General features: G+C 45.3%; 1 protein-coding gene across 1 annotated transcript in view; it reads left to right on the top strand.

The window, feature by feature from the left end:
* Positions 1 to 17,544, top strand: part of LOC134462389 (cadherin-22-like) — a 107,975-nt gene extending 90,431 nt beyond the window's left edge. Inside the window, exon 11 of the mRNA XM_063215395.1 lies at positions 16,389 to 17,544. Coding sequence (XP_063071465.1) covers positions 16,389 to 16,960 — 572 coding nt within the window. The 3' untranslated portion in view covers positions 16,961 to 17,544. The remainder of the gene's footprint in view (positions 1 to 16,388) is intronic.
* Positions 17,545 to 18,429: the final 885 nt, after the last annotated feature.

Below are 18,429 nucleotides of genomic sequence, written 5' to 3'. Positions count from 1 at the left end.
TTATTTACTGTATGTCATTAAAATACAGCTTTCTATTACAGACCATTGAGATTGCTGTCAATGAAATTAACTGGCAAATATGGATGTGCCTGGAACCTTTCATCTATGTCTCACATGAAAAAACCTACAGTACTGTGTGTGTGATGTCACACAATGTTAGTACTGTACAGTTCTTATACAATTCCTGGTCGATTGATGTAAAATTGATCAGGTCGGAGACATTTAATCCTCCACGTTTTGTTGTCTCGATGGAGCTAGATAGTGCTATCCTGGCCTGTGCTGTGTGTGGGCAGATTTCACTTCTGGCTATACCGTCTGTGGAAGGAAATGGATTTATGTGTTGAAAGCAGCAGCAGGTTGTTTTTTGCTTTGAATCCAGCTGTGTTGCTCCATAGAGTATACTGTACTTGATGCAACAGCAGAGTAATATCAATTCATGCTGTTTGAGCACCATGTCTACTACTCCCTTGTAAGATATAATAATCACCACAAAACTGGCTGTAGTCCCTTAGCGGGATTTGGGTGAAAGTAGTGTTTACATGACTTCATCAGGTTTGTTATCAACTTCAATAGCTATGTATAGCTTTTTATTGGCACTAGTCACACACATGACTTCACTAAAATCAATGGGCTCGTTCTTGATGGAGCAGTGAATGCGCACTTTGCCATTTCTAACCAGAATGCATTGAAATGGCAAAGTGCACATGTACGCTGCACAGCCAAAACAGCACTGCTCCATCAAGAATGTGCTCGTAGTTCCATATCCACTATTCACGATTGTATTGGCGGTGCCCTTGCTAACACACCCTTTCCGGTTGTGCCACAGGCTCACCATTTTTTATTTTTCTTGCCTTAAAATTGCCTAAACTTGCAGATTGGGTACGCTGTGGCTATGGCATAACCCACTATTTTATGCAAAAACATGCCGAAGGTAGTGAGGAGTAGAATGTGAAGTTTTGAAGACACGTATGGAGTGTAGTATGTTTTTTTTTTTTTTTTTTTTTTTTTTATTTTTTTACCCGGATGTGGCGCACGTAGCTGCAGCGACTCCTTACTCTCCCAACTCGCAGTGTTTATTTGTGTTATAATGTGTCATTCGAAATGTCTATCGTCGGAAACTATGTCGGAACGCATGTACAGTCGGCAACAGCTGTTGCAGATAAGAATGGACAACTCAAGCGATGTATTGGATATACCAACAGAGACACTGGAAGAACTTGGGATACTACGGCGGCATACATCGGACCCGTCTGCTTCGCCTACATGGAGACGGCGAAAGAGGTGCTCCAGAATTAGGAAGAGAGGCAAACGAGGTGGCGTCGAAACACGGCTTGCAGCCAACCCAACTCGTCCAGCAATACCATCAATTCTCTTGGCAAACGTAAGATCTATGGACAATAAGATGGATGACATACGGCTACTAAGATCAGCGAACAAAACTGTGAGGAACTGCTGTGTGACCGTGTTTACAGAATCATGGCTGAACGACGGCATACCCGACTCGGCTTTACAACTGGAGCAACTTACGTGCCACCGAGCGGACAGAGCCCTTGCAGAGAAAAAACGAGGGGGAGGAATATGTGTTTACACACATGATGCTTGGTGCAAAAATGCTACGGTGGTACAGAGACACTGCTCTCCACTAGTGGAGTTCATGATCATCAAGTGCCGACCCTTCTATCTACCAAGAGAAATATCCGCCATTCTACTGGTCGCAGTTTACCTCGCTCCTAGCAACACCACCAGCGCCAGAAGTGAGGCACTGAACGAGCTGCATCGGGGAATCAGTGAACAACAAGATGCACACCCAGATGCCTTCACAGTGGTCATGGGAGATTTCAACCACGGAAATCTCAAAACAGTACTTCCAAAATTTCACCAACATGTTAACTTTCCAACTAGAGGACAAAACACCCTGGACTTTGTTTATACCCCAAAACAAGGAGCATACAAGGCAAAGCCCATCCCCCACATCGGCCTATCAGACCACCTAACGATTCTGCTACTGCCAGCCTACAGACAAAAGGTAAAACTCACCAAACCAGCTCTGAAGGAGGTGAGAAAATGGCCAGAGGGAGCCGTGTCACGACTACAAGACTGCTTTGAAACCACAGATTGGGACATGTTCAAAACAGCTGCCACCCACAGCAACCACACTGACATTGAGGAGTACACAGACACCGTGACCTCCTACATCACAAAATGCATTGATGATGTTACAGAAATAAAACGCATCACCACCAGGGCCAACCAGAAGCCATGGTTCACAGGAGACGTTCACAGACTGCTGAGGGCCAGAGACAAAGCCTTCAGAGCAGGAGACGTAGCTGGCCTAAAAGCAGCAAGGGCAAACCTGTCCCAGGGCATCAGGAAAGCAAAAAAGGAATACTCGGACAATATAACAACACACTTCAAAGACAGCAGAGATGCACAGAGCCTGTGGCAGGGCATACAGGCCATCACGGACTATAAGCCCGCACCACGAAGCTGTGACAACAGCACCTCTCTGCTAAACGACCTGAACAGTTTCTTTGCCCGTTTTGAAGCACAAAATGACACTCATCCACAGAAAACTCCCCCTCCCCCCCATGATCAACCCCTGTACCTGTCCTCTGCCAGTGTGAAGAGGACACTGGCCACCATCAACCCACGCAAAGCAGCTGGCCCAGACAACATACCTGGCCGAGTGTTGAAGGATTGTGCAGAAGAGCTGAAGGATGTCTTCACAGACATCTTTAACATCTCTCTGGAGCAAGCAGTCATCCCATCACTTTTCAAAGCTGCTACCATCATACCCGTGCCGAAGAAATCATCACCATCATGCTTCAATGACTACCGTCCTGTAGCACTGACGCCCATAATCATGAAGTGCTTCGAACGGCTAGTCCTGTCACACATCAAAGCCACCCTACCCCCCACCCTGGACCCCTACCAGTTCGCATACCGAGCCAAGCGATCCACGGAGGATGCAATCTGCTCTGCCCTCCATCCAGCCCTCACCCACTTGGACAATAAAGACTCATATGTGAGAATGCTGTTCATTGACTTCAGCTCAGCATTCAATACCATAATACCACAACAACTCATCAGAAAACTGGACAAACTAGGTTTCAGCACCTCCCTCTGCAACTGGCTGCTGGACTTCCTGATGCAGAGACCACAAGCAGTACGGGTAGGGAATAACACCTCAAGCACCCTGACCCTGAGCACGGGGGCTCCGCAAGGTTGTGTTCTCAGCCCCCTGCTGTTCACGCTGCTGACACATGACTGCACAACGACCCACAGCACTAACCATCTAGTGAAGTTTGCGGATGATACAACACTGGTGGGCCTCATCACTAAGGGCGATGAGACCCACTACAGAGAAGAAGTAGACCTGCTGGCCAGATGGTGCAAAGACAACAACCTCCTGCTGAATGTCAACAAGACCAAGGAGATTGTTGTCAACTTTCAGAGGGTCCAAAAACAACTGCCACCACTGACCATCGACGGTGATGCTGTGGAGAGAGTGAGCAGCACCAAGTTCCTTGGAGTGCACATCAGCGACGACCTCTCTTGGACCACCAACACTACATCACTGGCGAAGAAGGCCCATCAGCGTCTCTACTTCTTGCGCAAACTAAAGAAGGCAAGTGCTACACCCTCCATCATGACAACATTCTACAGAGGAACCATAGAGAGCGTCGTGTCCAGCTGCATCACAGTGTGGGGAGGAAGCTGCACGGAGAAAAACAGGAAGACACTCCAGCGTGTTGTGAACACAGCAAAGAAGATCATTGGAGTACCACTCCCCTCCCTGCAGGACATTTACACCGCACGCCTCACCCGAAAAGCACTGATGATCATCAAAGACACAAGCCACCCTGCACACAAACTGTTCAGCCTCCTGCCCTCTGGAAAGAGGTACAGGCGCCTCCGTTCCCGTACCACCAGGCTTGCAAGCAGCACGATGCATCAAGCAATCAAGATACTGAACACTCAACCCACTCTCCCTTCACTGTCAGCCTCTAGCCAGCCAGGCCACTGACAACGCTCCCCCCCCTCATCCCCACCACCATATCTGCGACTGAACATTCCACCTGCACTACTACATCTGTGACTGAACTTTCAACCTGCACTAACTCAAAACATACACATGCACACACACACACACACACACACACACACACACAAGCACACTGCACTTTCTGCACTAAACCCAAACATACACACACTGACACACAACTCATACTCACACACATACACACACACACACACACACACACACACATACACAGGTACACACACACAGACGCACACCGCACTTTCTACCTGCACTAAACACACACACACACACACACACACACACACACACACACACACGCACACGCACACAAAACACATACAAACACACACACACACACACATACTGCTGCTGGTGTATTTAATAAAAACCTTTTTTAATTATTTATTTCTTCAAATGCTACTATTACTATGTCAGAACGCTATAAAGGACTTTTAGAAAAAGAACAACAAAATACCTCCTCTTAATGTATGTTCTCTACAAGTCTTCTGTTGTCCAGTCTTGCACTTTAAATGTCTGTATGAGCAATGTCTACGTCCATACTGTCTATGTCCATGTATGAGTACTGTCTATGTCTATACTGTCTATGTCCTTACCTAGATTAGTCTATGTCTGCATGGGAGAGCAAGAAACGCAATTTCAAATTCTTTGTATGACCAGTGCATGTAAAGAAATTGACAATAAACTTGACTTGACTTGACTTGATGTTGCTCTATACACTACTTGGTTACACTTTACTTTACGGATCGCTAATAAGGTGGTCATTTCGTGTTAATTTCAAAGTTATTTCATAGTTATTTCAGGGTAATAACGGTTTGTTTTTAGTAACAACAGCAAAATAACCATACAGTTTCCAGTGCATTGTGTGTGTGTGTGTGTGTGTGTGTGTGTGTGTGTGTGTGTGTGTGTGTGTGTGTGTGTGTGTGTGTGTGTGTGTGTGTGTGTGTGTGTGTGTGTGTGTGTGTGTGTGTGTGTGTGTGTGTGTGAACAAAGTGTCACTGTGCTGCGAGTCATCAGGGTGTCACCACAATGCACTGGAAACTGTATGGTTATTTTGCTGTTGTTACTAAAAACAAACAGTTATTACCCTGAAATAACTATGAAATAACTATGAAATTAACATGAAATTACCACCTTATTAGCGATCCGTAAAGTAAAGTGTTACCCACTACTTTTGCTATGGTCAACCCAAGCACAAACCCCACTCTGTTTGTTTTTTGTTTGCTTGTTTGTTTGTTTGTTTGTTTGTTTGTTTGAAAACAAGGATCCTGGGGTCCGTTTCTCGAAAGCGTCTTTGCTATCGTCGTTAACAAAGTCCTTCGTACGAGCGATTCAACTGCATCTTGACAGCGACACTCACCACTAAATCCAAGGGAATGGTGTTACGTCTTAAGGCGGTCTTAAGACGGTTAGCAACGACAATAATCGAGAAACGGACCCCAGATCCAGATGATCCAGATACAACATTTCAACACAAGAGCAAAAGGCTAAACATGAACCAAAAAGGGCACTTGTACAAGACTGCGGCCTATGGTGCACATTAAGGCTGTAACGATATTGCATCGAACCGAGGGATCGCGGTACGCAGACGCACGAACCCCTATCGCGAACCTTCCTCGCAGAATCGCGATGCGCCCTTTTAAAGTTGTTAACCCTCAGTCTAGAAAACAGCAGGATACAGGCAAATGCTTGCATATGCGCTTAATGCTTGTATATACGCTCAAAGACAATTAGAAATGGGGCGCACATGAGCGAGTAACACTTCCATTCACCCCTCTCTCCTGTAAAATGTTCCGTCCAACCAGCAGCACGTGCATTGGTTGTTATTCATTGCCTGAGCAACCTCCGCGACCGCGAGACAAAAAACTTGGGCAAACGTCAGAAGGTAAAGCACAGAAATGAACAACAGACCAAGAAGGCTTTATCAAACGTGTGAAGATGTTTTTGATTCATGCATGCGCCGATGTATGTTGAGTGGAGATAGACGTTGAGCAGAGAGAGAGAAAGAATGCGAGAGAGCGAGATGCTCCGCCTGCCCAAATTTGAAAGAGCTTTGAAAGAGCTCTATACGCTCATAAGAGTGTCTGAAGTCGGGCGAACGTTGAGGTCGATGTGGATATTAGGCAGCATTATATCCTCCCCACATTGAAAGCCTGCCTAGCGAAAACATGCTCCATTTCAAAATGTCAAATCACAAAACCAAACAAAAGACAACGTGCGTGTTGCATACTGAGAACATAACTGAGGTTCATTTCGAGTTTTGTTTGTATAAGCGCGTGCGCGCTGCTGCACGATCAAAACAGTTACAAAAATATTAAACATCAAAATTAAGTGTTGCATTTCTGTAAGTAACTTAATACAACATGTTTCCTAATAAACTATTACCTGTGTTGTTTTCAGTTAATGTTTGGATATTAATTGGATAATGTTTGACAATGTGAGACAGTTGTTATAGGCTACCTATACTGGAACCCTGACCCTTCTCTCTCCATCTCTGTCTCTCACACATGGTCAGCATCTCAGCATGATATTATCTAAGCCTATTTGTAATAAGCCTATTTTTCCTTGGTGAACTAATATCCCTTATTTCTCTGTGTTGTGCTTTGATGTCAACACCTGGGGAACAGGTTGCAGTGGTAGGCCTATATCTGCAACATCATTTAGTAGACCTAAAAAAATAATGTAGGCAGGTAAATGCAAAAAGAAAGCATAGGCCTATATATAAATATAGCCCATAATTTATTTTCTTTTTATTTTTTTCCCTTAAAAAAATAATAAAATTGTGGGGCATATCGAACCGTGGGTCATATATCGTGATACAAACCGAATCGTGGGTTGGGTGTATCGTTACAGCCTTAGTGCACATTACAAAGGCGTTCCTGCCAGTCTGCTGTCAGATGCACAGCTTGCTATGGCTGCCCTGCTATTGGCCACCTGTGGCCTACATACTATACAGAAGCGCACCACATCCAAACCAACAGCTGCAGTATGGAGCGTGGATATCAAAGTGCATGGACTAATACTGTACGTTGCTTAGCTTGGCCTCACTCTTAAATACTTACCGTAAACTCTGAGGGTGCCGGGCCAAATGTTCAACTAAATTGTGTTTCGCTGTGTGCCTTTTTCAGTGTGCTAATACTGTACCTCCATATCCCCATCCTGTGTTGCAGTGTTAATTGAGAGTCAGTCACTCTTCTCGTCAGTCCTAGTGTACTGTACGTACAGTATGCTTGAAATATGATGTGCACAAAGACCACTAAAATGCTCATTTTTATCCATATATTGTAAATGCCATATGCAATTACATTACTATTTACCTGAATACACTGTGTTGTCCATCTACACTGGCTTATTGGCGTGATTATGTAGCTAAGATAATATCTGAGAACCTATGTCATATGCAGCTCCATCTCCAATGCAGACTAGAGTGGAATAGAGTAAGTAGATAGTATTGCAAGAGGGTATAAAGGAGAGAAAGTGGTAGAGTGCACAGTTAAGAGGGGCTATATCCATATGACGAGTATATCCATACAGTGAATAAATGCTATTTTCTGCTTTCTCCCCAATATTTTTCTGATGTCCTTTGACGTTATACATATTCTTTAAAAAAGCAGCACTAAGAGGGTTTTTTTTGCGGTCAGACCTTTCAGCTAGATATCCCCTTTCATGTGGGAGGCGAAAAGGGTGTTTTGTTCAAGAAGGAAGGGCTACATACGTACAATACAGGGGGTTTTATGAATGACATCAAGCCTCTTTGCAATCCCCCAGCGCTGTGGACACATTGAGCGATGCCGCTACCGCTAGGAAGTAGCTGTCTCAGCACTCCTGTCCCCACAGCTCGTACGCCTCCTTAAATAGACCCCCCTTCGCCTTTAAATAGACACGCACACACGTACGTACATATGCTCGCATGCACACACAGGGAAGCTGACAGAGAGGTACAAATGGGTATGTTGTCCAGGGCCCAGGAAGAGGGGAGAACCAGTATTGGGTCCTCATTCCATTGTATGTAGTAGGCGGGGGGCTCTTTTAGATGACTTTGTCCTGGGCCCGGCCTAAGCTGTCAGCGGCCCCATGCACAGACGCACGCACACACACACACACAGACACACACACACACTCACACACACACACACACACACACACACACACACACACACACACACACACACACACACACACACACACTCACACACACACACACACACACAATGCCTTTCTAGACATTCCCAGCAGCCGCAGCATCAGCAGCAACAGCACAGTGCCACGCTTCTCTCAGTAAGCTAACCAAATAGAAAAGGCTGCTGTTGTCATTTCTGAAAGTTTCATGACTACCTTTTCTCTGTGTAGCTTTCTCTCTCTTTCTTTCTCCTATGGCAACATGCAGTGTATTGTGCATAGTGTGTGTGTGTGTGTGTGTGTGTGTGTGTGTGTGTGTGTGTGTGTGTGTGTGTGTGTGTGTGTGTGTGTGTGTGTGTGTGTGTGTGTGTGTGTGTGTTGGTGTATGTGCATGTGCATGTCTCTTTGTGTCTGTGTCTGTGTCTGTGTGCCTGTTTTTGTGTGGTAGTGTGTTCATCTCTCTATCTGTGTGCATTTGCGAGCACACATGCACATGTCCTTGTGTCTGTTAATCTACCACATATGGTAACTATTGGCAATTTGGAGAGTGCTTTTTGTCCCTGTCTGTTTTGGAGCAGTGTTTTATGTTGGTATGGCTTTGAATGAATCAGTGGCATTTGGGTTGCCGCGGTGGCCACAATGAGAGCTGATTAAGTTGTTGGTATTTTAATGAGTGGCACCAAGTTAAATTTATTTTAATGAGTTGCTTCAACATTGTTTCTCAATCTTCTGGCTTTGAGAGCAGGCGGAACGCAATTAATATTTTAACTTTGCCTGTGTGCAGACAGAGCCGTGCGCTAAATTATTTCTTGGTGAAAAAACAAAGCAGCAAAGGGTCACATGGCCGTACCAAAACAAATATATAATTTCACCTCTCGTGAAACTGTGTGTCTCTGTTGGATCCGAATACACTCTATAGCTTCTCGTTTCACAGCCGTACACCAGCAAGTCGTACATATACTGTAAATCCACAGTGTATTGTTTCATTGCATTTAGAATATTAAGTGTCCTAGCTTAGATGTAATAATGACTTTGACATGGTGGTATGGAAATAGTTTTAATGAACATGCTTTTACACGTTTTCACTTGTACTCAAACCCTGGTGCAGAAAGCGCAGTATTTCTTCTCAATAATATTTTTTTACAGAAACCCTAGTGCAGTAACTATTTCTTCTGGTAGGAATTAGACCCTTTAAACACAAGAACAGCCTCAGTTATTAGACTAGTAGTGTTAGAAAGCATGACAGTACACACAGCCCTAAGCTGGGAGGGCTCTGCCTGGTATCAGTGTGAGGAAGTTTGAGTAAGTGTGGGAGGCTGAGGAGAGGAGGACATGAAAGGGATGTGAAAGGCCAGCGCTGGACTCATTGTGGAGTGGAGAGAGGCTCGACTGGAATGGACCGCTGCTGCTGCTGAGGGGTGTGTGTGTGGGGGGGGGACATCAGTGAGAGCTATCCACAGCTTTGTTTGACTCGGCTGAGCTCCTTAACCATCGCATCGACCAGTAAACAGCTCTCAGTCTGAATGAGGGAGCGGGGGGAGCTTTGGGCAGGAAATACAGAGGCTGGTGGATTTGTGTGTGTGTGTGCATGTGCGTGCGTGTGTGTGTGTGTGTGTGTGTGTGTGTGTGTGTGTGTGTGTGTGTGTGTGTGTGTGTGTGTGTGTGTGTGTGTGTGTGTGTGTGTGTGTGTGTGTGTGTTGGCCTGTGTTGATGTTATACGGTATGTGGTTGCCCCCTCAATCTGATGCTCTTAAGAGTATGCAACTGTGTACTGCACAAAGTGTGTTTCTATTACACATTAGACTATCTGTCCTATGTGGTGTCATAGTATCATTGACTGTAGTGAATAAAATACTAGGTACAAATAGTAGGGCTGCAAAATATATCGAAAATGTATCGAAATTGCAATATCAAGAGTGGCGATATGTAGGGCTGGGTTCAAAAGATCGATCCACGATCCAATATCGATTCACAATTGAAAATTCCGACATCGATTCACAACTTTGTGGATCGATCTTTTGCCGATGGTTATAGGTGCTATTTTCTCAACCACATCCTGTAGCTCTCTTTCACATTCATGTAGGCTACATGCACAAATACACACGGCCTGTTCAAGTAAATAGTGCCAGTCTTTTCTCACCTTTCTCTCTCTTACCAAGTTTCCTGCTTGTTTCTTTCATACCAAGGTATGTCATGTTTGTGTGGGCATCAAATTCTGAGATATTTTGGTTTATATAGCCGGTCTTAGAATTCTAGACATAAATGGGTTAAAGTGATAACCCAGCAATACAAAAGATCGATATCGAATAGAATTGAATCGGATCGTGGATCGAATCGCATCGTGACCTTCTGGATCGGAATTGAATCGATCCAGGAAATGTGGATCGATTCCCAGCCCTAGCGATATGTATTGCGAAAGTGACTTAATATTGTAAAAAAATTCTGTGCCGTCTAATCACTAGCTGAATGTCAACACCACCAAAGCCGCGCTCCCCATACAGGCCGTCAAATTAGTGACAAGAAAAACATTCGGCTATATTTCTAAATATTGTTTAAATATCGTTATCAAGGTATTGCATGCTGTTATCGAGTAACGATTTTTTTCTGATATCATGCAGCCCTAGTACAAAGTACTATGCCCATTGACAGTAAATAACTATGCCCAACTGGTTATATCCAGCGTTTGTGAGGAAGGTTGGGAGATACTTCATTACTTATGAATTGCACCCGGACTGTCAATGATCCTTGGACTGGTGTACCATTTAAATGTTTATTCCTGTTTTGACAATTCGAATGGTGGGGGATGTTTTTTGGGAAAGGTTTGTGTTTACCTTATAGGACGTGCATAGTTGTTCCAACTGTGTGTGTGGGAGAGAGAGAGAGAGAGAGAGAGAGAGAGAGAGAGAGAGAGAGAGAGAGAGAGAGAGAGAGAAAGTGAGAGACAGACAGACAGACAGAGAGACAAAGGAACAAGGACCGATGGGGAGAGAGTGACAAAGAGAGTGGTGTGTGAGTGTGTATATTTTGCGTGCCTGCCTGCCTGCCTGTGTGCGTGTGTGTTTGCGTGCGTGCCTGCATGCGTGTGTATCTGACTGTGTACGGCAGTGGTTCTTAACCTGGGGGTGCGCCAGAGATTTCAGGGGTTGCACGGAGTTCACCAAAATTGTGACCAAAATTATAATTATGATAAATCAAAACCCAAATTAAGACATGTTTTGGTGCCCATTTAAAGTCATTAAAGTATTGATGTATTGATTGATGTCTCAACCAAGAATCATTGTAATTGATCATTCGAATTATTTCTTGTACGTGTAGAAGTTTGGTTTGGGGGTGCGCGTCTTATCTTGGGCATAAGTAAGGGGGTGCTTTAAGAAAAAAAGGTTAAGAACCACTGATGTATGGTACGGTAACTGGTTGACTGTGTGTGTGTTTGTAAGTAGTACAGGTGAAAGGCCAGGGTGAAACTGAGGTGCATGAAGTGTCAAGCGGAGTGGAGGTGGAGGTTGGCTGGAGAGGACGTGGTGGTGTAGAGTGCGGAACACTTGGGCTCTCCACGGGCCGCCGGGCCCCTTTGAGATCAGCGGCGGCATGATGAGGAAAAGGAAAACAAATTTCTGCCTAATTACCCGCAAAACAAACACTCCCTCCATCAGTTTGGTTCCAGGGGTTGACGTGATGAATCCATTCCGACGCGCCGAGGCATCTGCGCACATCCGTCCCAATTACGGCCCATCTGCTGTGATGCCGCCCTACCCCCGCTCCTCCCCCCCCCCCCCTCGCGCTGCAGTGCGGTACGCGCGCCGCGCCCAGCCCAAGGGTAAATTAGCCGCCTTGTCAGGGCCGGTTATTGGAACATCTGTAGGCGGAGGAGCCGCCACATGTTTTGCGGTAGTGCAGGTACAGACTAGAGTGTGCGTACACACACACACACACACACGAACGCAGGCACGCGAGCACACACTCACACACAGACGCACAGACGCACGCACTCACACACACACACACACACACACACACACACACACACACACACACACACAGACGCACACGTACACACACACACACACGTACACACACACAGAAACACACACACACACACATACACACACAAACAAACCCAAACTATGGCGCCCAGGGCACCTCTTTTGGCAGGGCCAGGGGTGCGTAGGTGTTTGTCCGGGGGTGTAAAGGTCACTTCACACGGTCACCTGGTCAGGTTCAGTCTCCGGGGTGTAAAGGTCAGTTCGCATGGTCACCTGGTCAGGTTCAAACGATCACACTTGTTTCGCTGATCACCTGGTGCTCCAGGTCACCAGCTCTTGTGGAGAGACCAAGCCAGCACTCTTGAATTGTTAATGTGGTGTGGTGCTATGGGGGCCAACATGCTTCTGTGGAGAAAGCAAGTGGGCTGGATGGGACTTCATCAGATGGGGTTGTACTCAGGGAAGGGGGGCAAAGGGGTCAGTTGCCCGGGTCCAGGGAGATAGGAGGCCCCAGATCTGGCTCCTCTTTATACATTGTATTGGCCGGTGGGGCCTTTTAGATGACGTTGTCCTGGGCTGGGACGAAGCTGTGTGCGGGCCCTGGCTGCACTGGAGAAGAAGTGAAGTCTTAGTGGGGGCGTTTTCATCTGTTGCATAATTGCTTTGGAATGCTCAGTGCCATGGAGAGGCAGGGCTGTGAAATTGAAACAGGTTTTTGCCACAAATACCCCCAGCGACGTGTCTCGCAGTCGGTGCCAAATAGCAGACAAAAAAAAACAAATGAGAGAGACAGAAAATGGGAACGATAAGTGAATGTGTGCACGTGTGTGTCTGTATGTGTGTTCGTGCATGCGCACATGTTATTTGGGTGAGTGTTTATGTGGGGGGGGGAGCAGTGTGTGTGTGTGTGTGTGTGTGTGTGTGTGTGTGTGTGTGTGTGTGTGTGTGTGTGTGTGTGTGTGTGTGTGTGTGTGTGTGTGTGTGTGTGTGTTTTTTGTGTGTGTGTCGTGTGTTCATTTGCGTGGCAGGGTTGGGGAGAGAGAGTGGTGGTGGATTGATGTGTGTTGGTGTATTTGTTTGTGTGTGTTGGTGTATTTGTTTGTGTGCTGGGTGGGGCTGTTTATGTTTAAGTGTCACATGTGTGCACCGTATGTCCTGTAGCTGTAGGTACTGTTGGTGTAGGTACTGTGGGTGTCTGTTTCTCCTCTCCCTGTGGCTCTCGAGTGGCCGAATGGGGCGCTGCTTCAAGGCAAGTCAGTGTGGCGGTAGCTAGCTGCAGCTATGGTGGGGATGTGTTTTTTCCCCTTTTTTTGTGAGTCAGATCATCTCTCTGTGTTTTCTGTGCGGGAGACACCGATGATCAACGTTCCCGACCTCATTCCTCAGTCCACGGCTCTTTTCGGGCGCCCGCCGCTGTGCTATTTTCCCCCCTGCATGTCATTTTTCAAGTCATTTTCACTGAATAAAGACAGTTCTTTATTGTGCCTCCCAACACACAAAAGTCATTTATATAGATTAATATGAATGTCACTGTGTGTGTGTGTGTGTGTGTGTGTGTGTGTGTGTGTGTGTGTGTGTGTGTGTGTGTGTGTGTGTGTGTGTGTGTGTGTGTGTGTGTGTGTGTGTGTGTGTGTGTGTGTGTGCATTTGTTTTTCTTTTTCTCCCACAAGCCATTACCAAAAAGAACAGAAAGGAAATGTGGGATAGGTAGAAAACCACACGCTGCGGCCCAGCCAGAGCTATGGACTCAATTTCAAATATAATTTGGGAAAAGTTCTACTCCGACAGGCATGAAAAGGTCTTAAATTCATCCCTGTGTCAGCTTTACCCTTTGTCATCTGAAGATGATAGAGGTGGCTTGAGGTGATAAAGGTGATGATGATGATGATGATGATGATGATTATGACTTAAGGGCTGGTAATGCTTCAGACGAATTCTCAAATGTGCGGTGTATGGTTCGGTATAGGCCTACTTGTGTTTTCACAAGCAAACCATGAACAGAAGTAAAAGCAACCAATAGCAGTTATGTTAATTTTTTTCCCTGTTCATTGGTTTGAAAATAGTTCTGAAAATAGTATAAATGATCAGGGATATGTTAATGTTGTAATAGGCATCATCAGTGGAACAACTGGGCAGAGAGGAGATAAGTCTCCATTAGTGCTTTTAGATGTGATTTTGCACAAATGCAGGTACCACCATGCCGAGGTCGATTTTTTTTCCCCAAAAGTCCAGACAGATGTATTGGAGTGTGACACCAAAGACTTTGAAATCACACACAAAAAGTCCCCAATCAGGAGTGCTGGAGTCCATTTGATGGGGGCTTTAATTATTTCTCCGCGGTGGCGGCGGCGGCTGTGATGGTGGTTGTGCTCTGTCCTGTTCTCTCTCTAATGGCTGCTGGCCTCTTCAAAGGGCTCCTTTCACCGACAGCCACTCAGTACTATTGGCACCAAGACAGGGTGGTCCGACCCTCCTCACAGCTTTTTTTTAACCCACGGCCACCCAGCACGGGGTGGGCTTTCCCTTTTTTTGTTGCCCCGGCCACTACAATGAGTACCACCTTGGAATAAAAATATGATGCTATTTTGACCACAGGATATGTTTTTAATCATTTTCGTTTTTGATCACCACTTTTGACCTATGAAATGCAAGAAAAACATTAAAAATCTAGTTTCGCCATGGCCTGCAGGCGGTCTCCTTGTTTGGGATTCTGTGTGAGAGTTGGCAGCCCAGTAGGGGTTCGGTTCAGTCTGGGTGAGTGCTGAGAGTGGGGTGGGAGTCGGCCCAAAAGGCAATGTACCTAATTACAAAATAGAGAGACTAATGAAGTTAATTCGGCTGAGATTAAAGGCTCATTGATTTGTGGGGGATGAATGCAGCTTTTGTTATGCTCCTCCATCCCCACCACCACTCCATTAACTGATCCGTCGCAATTGTTTTCATTTTCAAATCAGATTATTATTACGGAGTCATTACTGATATCTGTGCATTTGTTAACCTCGTCACAATCATATCTAGATTAGGCCTGCGAATGCTTTATCCGCGCTAATCCATGCATGGCTCTCTGTGGGCCGATGGGCTTATCGACTTTTATTAAAATGTCAAGCACATACTGTAACGCTTAAGGAATCATTAGCTCGCCCGCTAACCGGGTTCACTTAAAAATCAATATGGGCGCATTCAAAACTTAGTGTTTCATTATCTCAGCTCATCATATGAGCTACGTCGGAATGGACCTATCAAGGCCTGACATCTGTAGAAGCAACGCCAATATAAAAAAAATGGAATAAAAATAAGATATGGGCTGAGGGGGTCATTTTGTAAGTACACTGTATGGGCTGTTTTATTTCATTTGTGTCACCAGACGAAGCCTCAAAGCATCTCCCTGAAGAGAAAATGTTTTTTATGTGTGGCAATTTCAGAGTCAATCAGTCAAACAAATGAATAGTGTTGCATGCTCTGTCGTGTCATTTGTCATATATATCATGAAATATTCAGAGTGTTTTGTTTGCTGTTCTCTCTCAAATTACTCTGTCATTCCTAACTCCTGTATGGTAAATAATATGTGCTATGCTCAGTGAAAACTGTTTGTGCAAACAAAGAATAACACTTTTATTTTTTTCATTACTATATTGCAATTTTATCAGACCACTGGGATTTCTCTCAAGACAATACAGTGTATCTCATATAATGGAATATTATTAAGTGTTGACCTATTTTTGTCATTCATCTATTTATAATTTCTCTTGACACCAATGAGGATGTGAATGAAAGAGGTCTAAAACTATATGGCCAAAAAAGCAAATTACAAGTTTACATTTCATACTGGACATGGATTATGGAGGGGACACTAAATATTTTCTGGTCAAATGAAGTGAAATATATTATATGGAAACTCTCAAGATTTGTGGCATGCAGAAGCATCAGAAGCGCTGATGGCATAATGGAACTCTGTAATAAGTCCAAGCTCTCACTTGCATTTGGAATCTGCACAGATCTGTGCTACAAATTGTAACCATTGAGAATAAATAGATATCATATAATAATGAAACTATGTTTTTTGCTCCACCTATCCATGGTGTGGTTCTGTCCAGACATGCTTGTTGTTCTACCACTTGTTGTCCATTGCAGTACTGGTGTTGCTATTCTCTGCTCTATTCTTTGCTATGCCTGTCCTGTCCTGTCCTGACGGGCTTCTTCTTCTGCCACTTGTCCCCTTGCAGTGCTGGTGTTGCTGATCCTGACGCTGAAGCGCCACCGCAAGGGCCAGCGCATGTCGGAGGACGAGGAGGACATGCGCGACAACGTTATCAAGTACAACGACGAGGGTGGCGGTGAGCAGGACACCCAGGCCTACGACATGAGCGCCCTGCGCAGCCTCTACGACTTCCCCGAGGCCAAGAGCTCCGACTCGGGCGGCGGCGGTGCCACCACGGTCGCCGCCACCGCCGAGCTGCCCTGCCTGCCGCAGTGGATCCAGAGCCGAGTGAGCGCCGAGGCCGGCGGCGGCGGCGGCGGTGGTGGCAGGGACGGCCCCACGGACTTCTCGCTGTTCCGCGGCTACATCCGCAAGAAGGTGGAGCAGGCTGACGCAGACCTCTCTGTACCGCCGTACGACTCCTTCCAGACGTACGCCTTCGAGGGCAACAGCTCGCCCGCCCTCTCCCTCAGCTCCATCCGCACCCTCTCCACCACCTCCGAGCAGGACTTCTCCTACCTCAGTGACTGGGGACCGCGCTTCAGGCAGCTGGCTGGCTACTATGCCCCTGGACAGCCTGAGGAGGAGGGCTCCTAGCCTTCCTTCTCCTCCCTCCCATGGTCTCTCTCGTCCTCCTCCCACCTCCATTTTCTACCACTCCACCTCCTCCTTCTCCTCCTCCTCCTCCTCCTGTCCTCTTCGTCCTCCTCCTTCTCCACCTCCTATTGCTGCCAGCACTTCATCTCTCTCTTTTTGACAGAACAGCGTCCTAACTGTCCTTGAACCCGTTCCCCGGTGACACTTTGGCAAACAACTGACAGTTTCATTACCTTTTTCCCTCTCTTTTTCCAGTTGTGGATTAAAATGGGGGTGATAAACTGGATTCTGTCTGTAGCGGTGGAACTATATGAGTGTGGGGAGAAAAAAAAAAACATCATAGACGCACACCACTGCTCTTTGACCGACATCATGGATTTTTTTTCATTTGTATTTGTGCTTTTTTTCCTCCTCCATGGAGGCAGAGACCAGAAATAACCGTTTCAAGGAATACGAACCGTATGGCATTTCTGCAGTGTGAGTCTAGGGACACTTTTTTTGTTCTCAAGCCAAGGCAAACTATTCCCCACAAGCGAAAATGTATTTATTAAAGAAGAACATATTTATGTATTTATTAATTTATATTTATTTATTTATTCATTGTTGATACAGTGATATGAGCAAATGAATGGACTTGAAAGATGCGAAGTTTGAGGGCGGAAAAGGAAACAATAAAAAAAAAGGAAAGCGAGTGAACATTGGTATACTGCCCAAAAGAACTCTTGTGGGAACTGGAGAAACATATTGTGCGAATGTGAGAGTATAGTGTCGAAGCAGCATTATTTGGGTCACCGACAAGAAACACAGTGTGGAAAATATTTGTATTTATTTTTTTGGAACACTTTTGTAAAATACTAACAAGGCAACAACATGGGAAGAAAAGATGCTTGAGGCAAAAATGAGAGAATATATGTGTCAATTCAGTACAGGCATCAGTTTCGTCTTGACATAGCCTACTTTTTATTGTGTTGTGATATTTTTTGCTCATGTCGTGGACATTCTGTGTTGACTTTTTTAACGAGATCTTTTCAAATGTTCTCTTTTGACCCATGCGTGCATTAAACTGGAAAGTGGCAAAGGTTCCTAACATGGTTGTCTAAGTGGAGTTGTTACCCAGCAACTGGGCTAAAGAATGTTTTCTTTTTTTAATAGCCAGACCCCTGGGTGAATTATTGCATCAGATTTCCGTTCTATTCAGTGTTAATTCTGTTCTGGCTTGGTTTGAGGCTGGGGACTTAAAAGTGATAAGAAAAACATGCACTGTATCACAGACATTCAGTACCCAAGACCTCTTTAATGTTGACCCCTATTGTAAATGTATGGAAATATACAGTTGAAAAATCAATAAATATTTAATGCTTTTTTTAATTATCAGTGGATGGAGTGGTATGCACTGTGTTTATTTACATGCAGTACAATAAGTCTAACCTCTCCATGCAAAGGCAAATAACACCCACTACAAACGATGG

Source organism: Engraulis encrasicolus, chromosome 14 (genome assembly GCF_034702125.1).
Source record: "Engraulis encrasicolus isolate BLACKSEA-1 chromosome 14, IST_EnEncr_1.0, whole genome shotgun sequence".
NCBI classification, from domain to species: Eukaryota; Metazoa; Chordata; class Actinopteri; order Clupeiformes; family Engraulidae; genus Engraulis; species Engraulis encrasicolus.
Note: the sequence above shows the minus strand (reverse complement) of the source record. Positions and strands in the feature narration are given on the sequence as shown.